This window comes from Neophocaena asiaeorientalis, unplaced genomic scaffold (genome assembly GCF_003031525.2).
Source record: "Neophocaena asiaeorientalis asiaeorientalis breed wild unplaced genomic scaffold, Neophocaena_asiaeorientalis_V1.1 scaffold432, whole genome shotgun sequence".
Lineage (NCBI taxonomy): Eukaryota > Metazoa > Chordata > Mammalia > Artiodactyla > Phocoenidae > Neophocaena > Neophocaena asiaeorientalis.
In genome coordinates, this window is record NW_020174549.1 from 1,030,262 (window position 1) to 1,047,861 (window position 17,600).

Below are 17,600 nucleotides of genomic sequence, written 5' to 3' on the forward strand. Positions count from 1 at the left end.
CCACTGTGTTTCTTAAAAGGAGGTAACATATTAATCTGTAATTGGTAATACGGGATTTCCTCTAAAGTAAGTGGGGATTGCCTATAAATTAGTCAGTTTTTAAAAAGAGAGAGAAAATCTCTTCAAAAATCCATATATTTTAGAATTTAAGATGTATGAATCTCCCTGATATGTTTGCTTGATTGGAGTACAAATTACAAAGAAATTAATTGAATAGTGTGGGAGTGGAGAGCAGAAAGCAGTTTGATGGTATGGAGTATAAATTAATGGCACGTATTATGGTAAAGTAGAAGTCTGATTTGATAAGCAAATGTTAATACTATAAGAATTATATGACAGAAACAAAAAAGCTCTGTTAGAAAGATTCTTATGGAATATTGTATCTTGCATATTTAAGGTTATTAAATAACAGTTATTTGTGGGAGGGAAATCCTGTTTGGGAAAACTGTTTTAATCCATGCTTACATAACTTACTGTTAGAATAAAATACTTCTTGAATTATTCACTCTATCAAAAATTAATATTGTTAAAGGAAAAAAGAGGTTCTAGATCCTTAGAAAGACATGCCTATAAGTCCATTAACTGCTGATTTTTCATCTTCCTTAAGTAAGCATTAAGTGCAGATTATCCCATGGGTTTTTGTCCTTAAGAGTAGCCAGATCCCTGTCTACAAAGAACTGCCCAGATAGGAGCACTCTGTAGACTGCTTGCTTCATGTCTAGGACTTTGGGAGATTCATGAACCCCCCTTGCTGAGTCTATCATTAACCGTTTTACAACTACTGTAGCTTTTCCCCTACTACTTCCAGTGTGACTTTAATTTTTCCATAAAATGGGAACCCATACCCATGCTTCTTCTCAAGTTATAATTTATATATCATAGATTCTAGAAATATGGCAACAATAATTTTGTAACAACTGGTCAACCTAGTGAATCTTTTTATTTTATTTATTTTCTGGTAGGACCTAGAAGAATTAAACTGTGAGAAGGCATCAGACAATATCATTATGAGACTGATGGCATTATCATTCCAGTACAGCTATTGTTGGATAATTTTATATGCCAAAAAACCATTAAACTCAGAGTAAGTAAACACGTCTCCATCCAAAGTCACATATATATCTTTTAAGTTATTCCATCTTCTTCTTCGAATAAAAGTAGGTATGTAAATTTTCCTTTTGCTCATCTAGTTTGCTTTAAGTAAGGGATTCTCAAGGTGAAGGCATGCCCATAGGAAAACAAATCGGAATTTTGGAGATGATATATTTCCCCTGGACAGTCAGTGCAAATCATGCTCCCCACCTCTACCTCACTAAGAATTGCTGCTGTGAGTGTTTCATTTTTTATTAATTTTTAATTCTGGACTCGTCTGTTAAAAAATGTCATTCTTAAATCACTTCTCTCTAAAATTTTATTACATATACCAACTAACTAGCATCTTACTATACTTTCTTTCATTGATGTGCTTAACTGAAAATTTGCCCCCCAAATCCACGCCAAGACACTGGCTCAAATTATCATTACATGTCTCTCCTTTCTCTCATTCTAAATTTTATGAACGTACTGCTTTCACTTTCTCCTTTTATTTTTTGCAATCTGGCTTTTCTCTCTATCTCTATTCTGATCTCTATCTCTCAGATGTCACTCATCATTTGTGACTTTCTTATGATCATATCCAAAAATATTTTTATCTTTCACTGCTCTGAAGTATTTAAGACTATTGTCAGTGCTTTCTGCCTTGAAACTCTTCAGTTCCATGGCTCCTCAATGTTTTTGATCTTCTACCTCTCTACTTCTTGTCTTTACCTCTTCTTCTTCCTTGTCCCAGTCTCCAGATAGATATGAAATCTCTTTTTTTCTTCTGTTTTGTCCATTAAAAATCTTATCCTCTCCCCTAGCTTCAATTATCATCTTTCTGCATATAATTATTATATTTCTATCTGCAGCTGCAGTCTCTCTTTGAATTTCCTGACCTAATATCTCTAATTTTCTATATAATATTTACACTCTGATATTCCACCGGCTCTCAAAGTTAACATAGTATGAGTTCATTTTATTCACTATTCCCTCCAAAACTGTATCTCCTCTTTTCTGCCCTTTAGCTATTTATGACCATTGCCTTTCTTTTAGTCATCAAGACTGGAAAACAAATCCTATAGATTCAACCACTGGACTTTCATCTCTCCCCTCGCTCCATTTATGTTACCAGCACCTTAGTTCAGTTTCTCATTATTTTATGTGGACTATTATAACAAATGGTTTTCACACCTCCAGATGACTCTCAACATTACTCTTCATAATCTATCATACACTCAATTAATATTCCTAAAACTAGTCTCTTATTATTTCACTCTGATAAAACACCTTTACTGACTTCCCCGTTATTTACTGAATATATACAGACTACTCACCCTAATATTCAAAGTCTTCGGCATATAATCCTAACCTATATTTTCAGGCTTACTTTTCACTGCTTTCCATTTCAATCAAAAGTTCTGCTCATTGGCTTGCAAACATCCTCCTTGCTTTCCTACTTCCACTTTTGCTCATACAGTTCTCTTCTTCCTACGATATTCCTTCCTTCCTCCAGCTATTCCATCTGGTGAAATTGTGCCTATTTTTGAGGACCTATCTACTTTTTCTATTCAACGTTTCTTCAGTATCTCCCACTCTTGCATATAAACAGATATTTAGTTGTAACCTTTCCAACCTTCCAACTCCTTAGCTCCCTGTTTTTTCCTCATCTTTGATACTATCGTATTTTGTTTTGTATTATCACTTTGGGGCACTTGCCCTATAGCAATGACCACATTGCTTTCACTTGATAGATGCTTGGCAAATACTCTGATTGAATGAATGAATCTTTCCAACTAAATGGCACACTAGTCTTATTCACTTTTTTGCTCTCTACGATACTGCATTACACATACCACATCATAGTAGAAGTTTCAAAAATATTCTTTAGTTATTAGATGAGGTACAGATATCTTATTTAACATTACATTATCTGTGTGATTTTTTTCCTTTATTGACTTTCTTGTTTGACTCCATTTTTGTTTATCTTACTGTACCAAGCTCTTTGTATAAAATTATTGTCATGTGAGGATAAGTGTAAGTTAGAATGTAAGAATACAAACAACTTGGTTCTTATTCCTTCCTCTATTAACAATAACCTCCAGTAGTCACTTAACATAGTTTTCCTTTCTACCAGAACTGAAAAATTAAAATAATTATTCAGTTCTAACAGGGGGATGGGAAAGCTGGGACAAAGTGAGAGAGGAGCATTGACATATATACACTACCAAATGTAAAATTGATGGCTAGTGGGAAGCTGCTGCATAGCACAGGGAGATCAGCTCGATGCTTTGTGACCACCTAGAGGGGTGGGATAGGGAGGGTGGGAGGGAGGCTCAAGAGGGAGGGGATATGGGGATATATGTATACTTATAGCTGATTCACTTTGTTATACAACAGAAACTAACACAACATTGTAAAGCAATTATACTCCAGTAAAGATATTTTTAAAGATTATTCAGGTCTAAAATCTTCATTTTGAAGATTAATAAAAGGCTGTAAAGCATTTTAAGCTTTATCAAGAACTTGGAAGTATTCTGGATAAATAATTGATGTGAAATTTTTTAAAGTTATTTTTAGATTGGTATCCACCTAGAGGTACAATTGAAGTACAAGAGATAATAAAAGGAGGTTTACACTTATTTTTATCCAGATGTTCATGAAAAAAATTAATTATGTAACACTCTGAGATTGTTTAGTGTTCAGGATAGAATTATCATTTATTCACAATAATATATTATTATAAAATGTAATTCTTTTCAGACTTCTAGGTATCTCAGTTTCATATTTTTAGATCATTGGAACATTTTTAAAGTATCTTAATCAACTGACCAAATGAGGAGAATTGAAAATACAAAATAAAATTTTTTAATTACTTTAGTAGTTCATGCCATTAGTTCCTGTTTGAGGAAATGTGTCAGGAGTCCCCAAGACAACCCCAAGTTGATGATTTGTTAGGAGTATTCACAGCGCTGAAAATATTCTTGTACTCAAAACAAATTCGGCAAAGGGAGAAAGGGCATGGATCAAAGTCCAGAGGAAACTAGGAGGAAGCTTCCAAGACTCTTCTACTAGGAGAGTCACACAGAACATGCTTAACTTCCCCAGCAACGAGTTGTGATAACGTTTGTAAAATGTTGTCTACCAGGGAAACTCACCAGACACTCAGTGCCCAGGGCTTTTATTAAGAGCTAGTCACGAATCAAAACTCTAGATTCCAAAAAGAAAGCAGGTGTTCAATAGAAACCACATCGTTTGAACAAACAGTTTAGGCACAGTGTGTCTCTCTTATCAGCCACTCTTTTGAAAAGAGCTTACCTGAGAAAGAAGCCAACAGAGGAAAGAAGAGCAAAGAGATTAAGAGAGCCATTGTCTCAATGACATTGTTTGAGTCCCTGGGTCCAAAAATGTCTTCTCCTGGACCCCTTAGTAATATAAGCCAATAAATTTCTTTTTCGTTGCTTGGAGTACTTAAAGTGGATAAAGATAGTAGGAATATCCACCCACAGCTCGAGTCACATCTGATGTGCTTAATAACTACAGACAGGGAAATAGCAGTGTTTTTTAAAATTACTGAGATATAACTGAGTTATAAGATTGTGTAAGTTCGAGGAGTACACTCTGTTGATTTGATACATTTATATACTGTAATATTTACCACCTTAGTGTTAGTTAACACCTCTATCACGTCATATAATGATCATTTAAAAGAGTGTTTTTTCTAACAGTTCAGGGAAAAGACCCAGGGAGGATTCTAGTTATCCTGGTTCTGGTCATATGTTCATATCTGAACCTGATACCTTGGCCAGGTAGTTGGCTAGGCTTCAGTCACATAGCCATCCCTGGGGCTAGTAAAGGGATGAGTTAAACTTTTCTACACACACACACACACACACACACACACACACACACACACACACACACACACACTCAGCATCTCCTAGATTTAACGGTACTATTGAAGAATGGCAGTGGAACTGTTCTTACAAAAGAGTGCTGAGTGGACAAAAAAAAAGAGTCTGCCACACAAGCATTGTTTTAGCCAGGTTATTCTAAAAACTTTATAAAACGTGAAAAATAAAATGAATTTTAATAAGTATAGTCAAACATCAAATGAGTAGAATATAATAATATAATTTTTTTTAGGTACTATCTTACAGAAAAGACACTTCATCACCTAGCTTTGATTTATGCAGCTTTGGTTTCATCTGGGCTAAAATCAGAAGAACTGGATGTAAAGGTATTCTTTTTCTATATGTTTGTTTATATTTTTCATAAGCCAAAATTTATGAAATCTGAAACTCAACTGCCCAGTGAGAAGAAACATTAAATGGGTAAACCAAAAAACACTTAAAAGCCATATAAAGAACAGTTTCAAATTAACAAATATTCTTTCCACTTAAATTTCTGCTCTAAAAGCCTTTAATGAATTTAAATTCATATTTTATCTCTTCATTACTACTTAGATTTTTTGAAACAGGTCAGGATATGAATAAAAATAAATATCCCTTGATCAAAAATGTTCACTTATAGAGACATACTGTTTTTATCTGCTGTAAAATGGAAATCTTATGACATATGAATAGAGCAATATCTTGGTGATCTCTAATCAGTCTCCTTTATTGGCTTTTTTTCAATGTCCCACTCTGAAGTTTATATATTTCCCCAAAATTCAGGGCTCAGTCCTCTACTATTATCACTTTATATTCTTTCCTTGATAAACTCAGACATTCCCACAAATTTAGCTTTCATCTTTAAGAAAATCCTTAAAATTTTTCTAACTTTTCTTAAGGTCTGCACCTATATTCTAGAATTCTTCTGGAAATCCCCACATGAATATCCCACAGGTACCTCAAATTCTGCATATCCAAAACACAACTTCTCATCCTCCCCCAAACTTGATGTTGACCTAAAACAAGTAGACTGCCAGTTATTTATGCAGCAAAAATGGGTTTATACGGGATCAACAAAGAATTGCAACTCAGGGCCTGCAACCATGGCAAGCCATATGCAAGTCTGGGCACAGTAAGGTGAGGTGAAATCTTTTAAAGAGGGGAAAAGGAAGTTGGGAGGGTTATAGTAAACAAAGAGTCCATTGGAGGAGTTGAGAGTTCGACGTATAGTGGCTTTTCATTGGCTGAGTTGTGACAGCCTCTTATTGGCTGAGCTCTTGCTAGGAAAGAAGAGGAAGTCTTTCTTCCTATTGAATTGTACTATCATGGTAGGGCGTGAGAGCTCCTCCTGCTGGTCTCCCAACTCTATTTTAATTAAGGTTTCTGTTAGTTTTTTACACCTAGTTTATGGCATCACTATTCTAATCTAATCAGTAGCTAAATCTTCCTTTTAACTCTGCAGTGTCTCTAGAGTATGCCTCTCCTTTCTACCCCCATTGCTATTTCCCTAAATTCAGGCCTTCACCTCTCACTTGGCATTCTAAGGTAACTTTCTAATTAATTTCTTTACTTCTACTCTTTTCCCACTCCCGTGCATCATGTATATTGACACCAATTACATTTCTGAAATACAGCTGTGAATATTTCACTCCCTAGACTGTAAGCATAAAAGAAAGGGAACATGCTTTTCATTTTTGTCTTCCTAGCACCAAGCACAGAGCCTACATAGTAGCCTCTTGATAAATACTTGTTGTTGAATTGAATTTTTGTGCTCAAAAGACCTTCTGTAGCTTCCTACTTCATCAAAATAGAGTTAACCTCAGGTGGATTCAAACTCCTCCATGATTTGACCCCTAGTAATCCTTCCTTTAACATCATTCTACTCACCTTTTCCTGAATATGCCCCTACCTCTCAGCCATCTGATTCTGTCCTGTCTTCCCCCAGAAATACTATTCCCCATCCCCTTACTGCCAGACTTCATAGTTCTGACTTTTTCTACCCAGCTCAAATACCACCTCCTTTAAAAAATTTGCACCAGTTATACTCTCTCAAGATGAATCTCTCCTCCCATCCTCCTAATAATGCTTTATACCTTTATTATAATATGAGGTGTTTGTTCATATATCCTCCACCCTGGATGGTGAGAACTAGGCCCTTTTCTTTGTAAAAGCTATAACATCTAGCACAGTGTTTTGTACACAGTAAAAATATTCAACAAACATCTACTAAATAGAATTCAGTGAAAGCAGAACCTGTTAAGAAAATCAACAAATGATCTATTTGAAATAGAATCCAGATAACTTTGATCCTGTGATGCATGTTAAACATATAGAAGTAAAATTCTTAGAAAAGTTATCTAAATAAATATAAATTTGTCTCATTTATTCATCCAAGTGAGGTTTTACCACTTAATCAGCCTCTTTTCTCTTCAGCTAATAGAAAGCAGTCATATACAAAATATGCTTTAGAAAATCATTTTAAAAATCTATACATGGGGTATCTGATACCAGAAAGTTACCCTATTCAGGTACAGTGACATGATCCACAGAGGACATGTTCCAAGCAAGGCATTTGGAGATGAAATAGGAGGTACTGTTCAGGCACAATCCATTCCAAATGAAATGGAATGGATTGTTTGTTCCCACCTGGATCTAACTACTCCAAAAGCTTTTCAAGTTCACATGATAATCTTAAAAGTATGTCCACTTTTCCATGGAATTTGAGAAACAAGATGATTAATTTGCTCTAATTCTTGTATCAATGTATCACCAATACTCAAGTCTCCCATTCCCCTAACTTGATGACCTTATGACATTAAAGGGTGTTCCCTAGACTCGTATTATTTTAGAATACATTTAGTAATATGGCTTTTGGCCTCTTAGGCCAAAAAAATCCATCAGGTTGGATTATTTTTTTATTTCCAAGCATCTGGAGAGCATAGCCATAAAGGGAATATTAAGAAATTTAAGTACATTTTCTTAAACTAAAAGAAAATACAGCTAGTAGTGTCATGCCATATTTTACTCTAATATAAAAAAAATTCTATAAATTTCTTATGAATTCTCTTTGCAGAAAATGCATAGATACACACATATGCAAATTTTTGAAAACAATGTTAGCAGGGGTTCTTGAATCTCCCAAAGTCTAGCCATGAGCTAGACTTACCCTTAAGTTAAGGTAATATTCATTACCATTATAAAATTATGCCCTTTAAAATAAAAATTATATTTAAATAAAAGTCTCAAATCGTCTCAAAACATCCAAAACTTTTAATAAAATAAATTTGGAATCAAACAGTGTATTTCTGTGTACTCTATATATTTCATATAAAAAGAAAATCCTTCTTTAGCATGCATATACCCCCAGGTATATGCTAGCAGTTTCGTATTTGTTATTCTTGTGGAAGAAAAAAAATGTCATAATTATTTTGTGACGTTTGTACAGTCTTTGTTTCTTAAATTTCCACTACGGGACAGAATATTCATATTTTTAAGATGTGATTGTTTAGGGCAGTGTTCTCTATCCACATTAAACTGCTAACCCATGAACTATCTTTCCTTCAACCAAAGCCAAAAGACGAAGAAGAAGATAAAAATAGAAATGAAAGGGGAAGAAAAAGGCTGGCATTTCAGAAGAGGGAAGGGCATGGAGGAAAACACAAGAGACAGACAGGAAGTAGGACATATTAAGAAATTCTTTTTAGAGTTAAGTTTAACACACTCACACATCACACATTTTTGGCAGGGGTATCTTACCATCAAATAAGCCAAGATTGGATGAACAATTCCAAGAATACTCTAAATCAGAACATATTCTTCTTTTTGAATACAGCATCAAATTAATCTGTAAATATCCTTATTTTTCAAGTTTGTTTTTGAAAAATCTTGCACTATTGTTTAATTCTTATTTTTATTTGAGAACTATTTAAGTTTAACCTAGAAAAAGCAAAATATTAATTATTGCTCGTGACATCCAAATCGCTTTTTTTCTAATACAGATGAAATAAAACACCAAATATGTTTAAAAGACTTTATTAATAAATGCCAAATGGAAGTGAAGAATAACAATTTAGTTCCAAAAATTAGAAAATACAAGGATATCATATTTAAAGAAGGAAAGTAAATTGTTTATCCTCACAAATAAAACATCCTGGATTTCACATAGATAAATTAGTAAATTATATCTAAAATAGTGTACAAAGATTAGAATCTTCTGGAGTTTTTTTTCTCCTAATTGCAAACAATTTTTGAGTGATATATTTTGTTTCCTAGTATTTCCTATAATCTAACGTAAAAAATATATTTTAGCTTCTAATTGCCCCAGGAGTGGAAGAGACTGCACTGCTAATTCGACAAATTGCTGACCACAATTTAATGACCTCGAAGAGGGATCCTCATGAATGGTTGGATAAATCCTGGCTTGAAATCTCACCATCTAAGGTTTATTTCCTAATATATAAATTAGATATTTGCAAAGCAAATATAAATACATGTACTTGAATTCTTTTTCTGGTAGCATTTTTTGTTCTATCATGCTTGCATGAATATATGTAACAATAGCCATAATGCACAGCATTTATTTAGACAGTTTTCCAGAATTATGAGTATTTTTCAATCTCATAGAACTGTTTTTTTATAAATTTATTTACTTTTGGCTGTGTTGGGTCTTCGTTGCTGCATGTGGGCTTTCTCTAGTTGCGGCGAGCGGGGGCCACTCTTTGTTGTGGCACACAGGCTTCCCATTGCAGTGGCTTCTCTTTGTTGCGGAGCATGGGCTCTAGGCACGCGGGCTTCAGTAGTTGTGGCTCGCAGGCTTAGTTGCTCCGTGGCATGTGGGATCTTCCCGGACCAGGGCTCAAACCCCTGTCCCCTGCATTGGCAGGCGGATTCTTCCAAGAACCTTTATTTGGTCACATTGAAATCTGATTTCAATATAATTTTCAAATGTCACAAAATAGTCTTTCCCCCCCTCCAACCATTTAAAAATGTAAAAACCGTCCTTAGCTCTTGGCCTGTTAAAAGGTAAACAGGTACATTAAAATCTTGAAGTTGATTTGAGGGCAGGCGGATTCTTAACCACTGCAGTACCAGGGAAGTCCCTCATAGAACTATTTTAATGGGATCTTTTATAATGAACTTTCAAATCTAACTTATTATAAGGTGATCTAATGGCTTCAATGTCTAATATTTTTAAAATATAATAATTTTTCTAATTCCTACATTTCAGCATTCAAGAATAGTAGGTATATTATGAGAATAGCAAAATTCTATCATTCTGTGATTTGTCAGTAACTCAATTATATAATTGAAAGTAGAGTTATGAAATAGTTACAAGATTAGTTAATTTTTAGAAATTCCTTTTGTTTAAGCATAAATATTTCCAGGCTTTCATACCAACCTAGTGTTTCTGTTACCTTTATTTTCAATATATTCAAATCCTGAAGCCATGAGAAAAGAATAATGAAGATCGTTATGTACTAACTTGGAGTGACCTTCAAAATATATTAAGTGAAACATGAAAGTTGCAGTGCAGAGCATGCAGTACACTACCATTTGTGTAAAACAAGGGGAAATTAATATTTATATGTATTTGTTTGTAAATGAACAAAATATCTCTGGAAGGATACCAAGAAATTATAACATTGATTATCTCTAGAGAGAACTGAGGTAATGGAGTAGGAATGGGACTTTTCACTGTATACCTTTTAGTGCCTTTTGAATTTTACCTACGGAAAAAATAAAATTATAAAACAAATAAATAAAATAGTCATATATATTAAATCACAGGACTTTTACATGCCTAACAGAACATAACACTATCAAGTATGGGTATAATTAATTATGACATATATGTATGTATGTGCAATTTCCTTTCTACAAAGGCATGTCCAATCTACTCACGTCTGTCGTTTGATAAACTAAAAGAGGATGCAAAAAGCCAGTGTAACCCAGAAAAAAAAAAGAAAGAAATTTGGCAATAAAGATGGCTGCTACATTTCTAGACATTTATGAGATCTCTCTGAAAATGTATATTTTTAGACTGTCAGGGTCAGTTCTGGTTGATAGTAATTCTTCCTGTACTTTTCACAATAAGCCTTTCCTGAAATTATAACATCTGTTAGATATCATAAACATGGTTCATTTAACCAAACCATGATAGTATATGGTCTACAAAGGGAGAGCTAAAGAAATCTTGAGCTATATAACTACGTCCCCTAAAACAGCAGTCCCCAACCTTTTTGGCACCAGGGGCCGGTTTCGTGGAAGACAGTTTTTCCACGGACTGGGGTGGGGCGGAATGGTTCAGGCAGTCATGTGAGCGATGGGGAGCGGCAGATGAAGCTTCGCTCGCTGGCCCTCTGCCACCTCCTGCTGTGTGGGCGGGGGGCTGGGGAACCCTGCCCTGAAAGGTAGAAGAGCTGTCATTAGATAAAACGATTGTCATTTGAACGAAATGGACTGTAATGAGTCTCTCTGGATGAGTGATTAGACTGAATGAACTTTAAGAGCCTTCCCAATTCTGGGTGTATGAATCTTTACTGACACACACGTTTCCTTCCTCCTGGCCATACTTTTTCCCCCAAGCATCTCAAATTGAGTGGTAGGTGCAATGCAACAACAAAAATTTTAATCTGCTGGAGTGAGTAGAGTAAGAAAAAAACACTGGCTGATTATTCCTTACACTTTTTTCTAGGAAGAAATGTACTTACTTGATTTTCCAAGTGTTAATCCATTGGTGGCTCAGCTCATGTTAAATAAAGGACCTTCACTGAACTGGATACTATTAGCAACTCTTTGTCAACTTCAGGAACTCCTACCTGAAGTTCCAGAAAAAGTGTTAAAGGTTAGCTATTTGAGATCCATATTCTTCTATGAATTTATTTCCTTTGCATTTGAGTATCTATTTTTACCATAAGGGTTTTCAAAATGAAGTTATCCAAGTTTGTTTTGGACTTCACAGAGCAAAGAAATTATTTACTTAAACTAAATTTCATACAGAATTCTCATTGGTCGTCAGTCACATTATATATTTTAAAACTATCTCATATAGATAATTCTGTACAGATCATTTATCACACTTCAAATCATTTTGAAGTGTTAATACTGCCCACAGATATTCAATTACACACTCTATTCATATGTGTTTACATTATCTCTTCCAAATAATCCTGAAGCCCTTCTTTATAGTAGTAGCTAAAGAGAACTTTAGCCTTATCAGTAAGTTTCTTTAATTTTTATGAAGGAAATGGTATTCATGTAAATTGTGTAACTAAAAATTTTATTTTAAGTGATTAGAAAATAGATGCAAATTACAATGTTTTTCTTTTAATGGAGCCTAATTAAGTTATGTTCTCACTACATGGATCAATATCATACCTTTGGATGGACTACTTATTTATATTTTTCCTTATTTCCATTTAGATAAGTGTCATCACTTACATTTACTTGACTGATGTTTATGTTGTATTTTTATTATATTAATTAATTTTTAAAATTTTTTTAGCATTTTTGTGACATCACTTCCTTATTCAAGATTAGTCCTTCTGTAACAAAATCACCTCAAATTTCATCACCTCAGGAAAATAGGAATCAAACTAGTGCCTTTACTTCTCAGACTTCAGCTTCTGGCTCTTCAGATTCTGTCATTCAAGAACATAATGAATATTACCAATATTCAGACTTAGGAGAGACAGTGCACGAAGACACAAACGCCGCTTCAGATTATAACTCTTCCCTTATGAAACTAAAAGAAATGCCATGCATTTTACCACCTGTGACTTCTTACAATCAGACCAGCTACTGGAAAGAGTCCAGTTGTAATCCTAACATAATGCAGAATAATTCTTTCCTGACTAATACAGAAGCAAGGAATGTATCTGGTAGTTCCTTTCTGAACCAGAATGATTCAGGGTCAGATGTCTTTTCTTTGGGTCTAACAGCAATGAATTGTGAAACCATGATATCACCAATTGACACTCAGAAGAGAGTTACCCCTAACTTTATAAATTATCAGAAAAAGGAAACACATGAAGCAAAAGGACCTACAAATAAAGAATTGTCTGCCCCTGTCTTTTCACTAGAGGGTTCTCAATCTCCTCTTCATTGGAACTTTAAAAGAAATGTATGGCAACAACAGAATCACTCATTCAACTTACAATATGGTGCAGAGCAGAATACATGTGACAAATGGTCCTCTCAGAAAGATAATTTATTCACTAATCAGCAAAAATGTCTATCGGATGAGTTAGAAGGCCTCATATGTGAAAGTTCAAATGCTGAGACTAAAAAGACTTTCTGGAAAGAATTACCATCCGTCCCCAGTTTGGATTTATTTTGTGCTTCTGATTCTAATGTAAGTCAAAAAGAATTCAACAGTCTTTATTTCTACCAAAGAGCTGGAAAATGTTTAGGACAGAAAAGGCACTCTGTATCTTCATCTAACTCAGGAGACAAGAAATCATTAACAGGTAATACTGTCTATAGTTGATAAAACTACTCTCTAGTGTAATTTTAAAAGATAGACTCATCTCCAAGTTAAAAAAAAATTTTGTTTTAATTACTACACTTAAGAATCTTCAATAACTTTGGCATCAAAGAAAATCAAAATTCTAATTATAGACTTTTAAGAAAATAAAGGCAAAGAAAATATGTCAAATTCTCATAGCTTTAGATGAACTAAGCATTTAACTTAAGAAGTTACAAGTAAAAACATGGAACAAATCTAAGTCAAGCAGAAGACTAAAATTAACAAAGATTAAATAAAGAAATTAGTGAATTAGAAAAGTAGCCTCTTTGTCAAGCAGGGATATTTAATGAGCTAACATTTATTAAGAACTTATTATATTTCCTTTATGTGGATTTAATTTTGACAGTCCTATTAAATAGATACTACTATTGGCTATCTATTTTACAATTGATGTTTCTGAACATTTAGTCATATCAATTTTTTAAAAGAACAATTTTATTTTCTCACTTCTGGTAATTATACCTTTTATTTCTGTGTTATTTCTTATTGCCTTGGCCTAAGCATTTAGAACAAAATATTAAGTTCTGATGGTCATACAAAGGTGGCCTTACTATGATGGGGAAAAAACAAAAAGAAAGGAGAAGCTGGAAGCTTCAAAACTCCTCTTTTGGGCTTCCCTGGTGGCGCAGTGGTTGAGAGTCGGCCTGCCGATGCAGGGGACACGGGTTCGTGCCCTGGCCCGGGAAGATCCCACATGCCGCGGAGCGGCTGGGCTCATGAGCCATGGCCACTGAGCCTGCGCGGCCGGAGGCTGTGCTCTGCAGCGGGAGAGGCCACAACAGTGAGAGGCCGGCGTACCGCAAAAAAAAAAAAAAAAACAAAAACCTCCTCTTTTGCCCAGGCCATTTTGTGAGGCCAAAAGGGGCCCAGAAAATCTTATATTCTTTGTTTTCTTAAAAGAGGAACATTCAAACGATATAAGTCCCAGACTCACAAAACTTGGACTTGGTCCCATTTAATAGTCATAATTTGTTTTGTTCCTGATTTTAAGGGAAAATATTCTATCCCTAGTTTTGTAAGAACTTTTGTGAGGAACAGATGCTGAATTTTATTCAAACTCTTTTTGGTCCCTATTGGGGAAAATCAAACATGTTCTCTCTGTTGACATTAATGTAAATGTTTACAGGTTTACCAATAATCATTTTTGTCATTTCTGTGATAAACCTAATTGGCTTTTTTAAAAAATATCTTTATTGGAGTATAATTGCTTTATAATGTTGTGTTAAAGTTTCTGCTGTACAACAAAGTGAATCAGCTGTATGTATACATATATCACCATATCCCCCTAATTGGCTTTTAAGGAATGATTTTTTAAAATATGCTATTAAATATGGTTGCTAATATTTATTTGATTTTCATATCTACATTCATAATGAAATTAATTTATTGTGTCTATTTGTACTCTGTAACAGTCTGACATGAAGGTGATTCTGGCTTCATAAATGAACTGGCTGAAAATTTCATCTTTTTCCACCCTGGAACAAATTAAGCATGTGAATTACTGTATATTTTTTTAACATAGGGCATCCCAATGTATGAGATAACCCAATTTTTCAATAAAAAGATCTCAGAAATTATTTTTTAATAAATTTTAGTATTTAAGGTTTTAGGGATATAGATGGAATAGTCAATGTCTACCTATATTTTAATTCATTAATTTAGTTATAAATATATTTTAAAATCATATATCATATAAATAATGTTGGTTTAAAAATATTGCTTTTTTCCACTTTGCAATTATTTTTATAACTTAATTCAAACAGTTAACAAGAATCTTTTTTTTTTTTGCGGTACACGGGCCTCTCCCGTTGCGGAGCACAGGCTCCGGACGCGCAGGCTCAGTGGCTATGGCTCACGGGCCCAGCCACTCCGCGGCATGTGGGATCTTCCTGCACCAGGGCACGAACCCGCATCCCTTGCATCAGCAGGCGGCTCTCAACCACGGCGCCACCAGGGGAGCCCTGCATTCCCTTTCGAATTTGCTTATAAAGGCATCCAACTCTTGCCATTGAGATTATATGGCCAGGAATAATTACTACTGTTTTAAATATTTTAGCCTCCCTTTTTATTGATTTAATGAATCAATATCCATAAGTATCCAAATCTAGAATATTTCAGGCTAATGTGTCATATATAATACAATCATAAAAGATGAGTCTATACATGATCACTACCTATCATATATCAGAGCTCAGGATAAATTTCACAACATTACAGATATGCATTAAGAAACAGGCTTAATGAAGGAAAACTTAAAAGCAAGAGTCTTAAATCCAGGGAGATTTAATTGTTTGTACAAGGCATGAGCATACAAATACAAATACATGTATCTAACACTAATCAGTATTGGGCCTTTAAGAACAAGCACATATATGCTAAAAAATGTAATTTTTAATAATTATTTTATCTCAGTTTGGAAATTTTAACACTTTGTAAATAGACGATGAAGAGACAGGATCCACTTGAACAGCTGGAAAAAAAATACTTAATATGTATTATTATCAGCAGTAAAATGGTTTTCCTTTTTCTCCTTTTAACAGATTTCACATGCTCACAACTACCACCATTCAAAAAACGACGTCTAGTGTATGAAAAAGTCCCTGGTAGACGTGATGGACAAACTCGTCTGAGGTTTTTTTGAAAGAAACGATAGTGCTGCATGCCACATTTCTTTCTTTTTTATGATAAACTAGTAATAAAATGATTTAGGTTTGCTCATATATCAACGGAAATGCACTTGTTCTTTGATGTTCTCGGTGTTTCTACATTAAATTTTTGTAATATATATCTTGCCTTATAGTTTATATCTTTGTAAGTATTCTAATTAACATAATATTGTTATAAGATCCAAATAGCTCCCAGATTCACTGAAACATGAAGAGCCTTTTTTTTTTTTAAGAGAAATAGAAAACCTTGCCGATGTATATCAAAGGGTTGTTTGTTGTCTCCTGAAGGGCCTGCTGCCTCCACCTTTCCTCCAGCAAAAAGCCTTTGAAATGAGCCTCCATCTCAGTCTGACCCTCTGAGTCCAGAAGTGAAGATCACCACAGTCAACCCTCCACCACCAAGAAAGTTAAAACCTAGGGCAAAATTGAAGTTAAAGAACTTCCAATTTAAATGCTGTCTTCGTAAACAAAATTTTCAAACAAACCACTGAGAGAAAATATTTGCAACCCACATGACAGAAAAAGGGCACACATTCCTAATATACAAAGAATTCCTACAAATTGATAGGAAAAAAGACAACCTAATAGAAAAATGGGCAAAATATATGAATAGATATTTCACAGAAGAAACAAAAATAGCCAATAAACATTTGAAACAATATGCATCTTCATTATTTATTAGGCAAATTAAAACAATAAATTACTGCTTTTTCACGTATCAGATCAGCAAAATATTGAGAATTCCAGTGTCAGCATATGGGAGAAAGAACGCTTTCCTGTATTGTTGGTACAACATTTGGGGAGGAGAGTTGGTATATTTTTACATGGATGATTGTAGGTTTCTAATTACTATAGTATTTGTATTCCATTGAATACATTTAAAAGAAAGATGTAATAATTTTATTTTAAAATGTCAATATTTCTAATAAAATTTTATTCTTTGGAACTATTCAAAGTTCTGATGAAACTTTCACATGTCAACTCTAAAATGGAGGTACATGGATTTGGGACATCTTTTTTGCAAAAATGTTTGAAGACCACAAGCATTCTCTCTCTCTCCTGGCTTCTGAAATTATCACCGTTACTACCAAAATTGACCTCTACCTTTTTAGACCCAAAGGACATTCAGACATCACCTCACTTGATTTCTCTTCAGTGTTTGATACTGTTAATCACGTCCTCCTTTTTGAAACTGGCTTGACTTTAAACCAACTCTCTTACTCTTTTATTACACTTTTATTTATAGGATGTTTGGTTTTGCTTGGGTGTGTGGAGGGTGGAGACTTCAAAGAGAAACTATTTCTGGAAATTTTATTGGAATTTCTGTTGTGCTTTCTTAAAGTTTTGGCAGGATTTCTCCTAAACTAAGGTAAGGCTGTCTTACCAGTTTGCGGATCTCCTTGATCCCATCTTTTTTAAAAAAAAAAAAACTTTTTAAAA

The 17,600-nt window shown here is 34.3% G+C and overlaps 1 protein-coding gene across 1 annotated transcript in view; it reads left to right on the forward strand.

Moving 5' to 3' along the window:
- SHOC1 (shortage in chiasmata 1) overlaps positions 1-16,361 on the forward strand; it is an 87,569-nt gene extending 71,208 nt beyond the window's left edge. Inside the window, exons 20-25 of the mRNA XM_024757271.1 lie at positions 963-1,084; positions 5,221-5,314; positions 9,276-9,407; positions 11,662-11,811; positions 12,472-13,435; positions 16,035-16,361. Coding sequence (XP_024613039.1) covers positions 963-1,084; positions 5,221-5,314; positions 9,276-9,407; positions 11,662-11,811; positions 12,472-13,435; positions 16,035-16,135 — 1,563 coding nt within the window. The 3' untranslated portion in view covers positions 16,136-16,361. The remainder of the gene's footprint in view (positions 1-962; positions 1,085-5,220; positions 5,315-9,275; positions 9,408-11,661; positions 11,812-12,471; positions 13,436-16,034) is intronic.
- Positions 16,362-17,600: the final 1,239 nt, after the last annotated feature.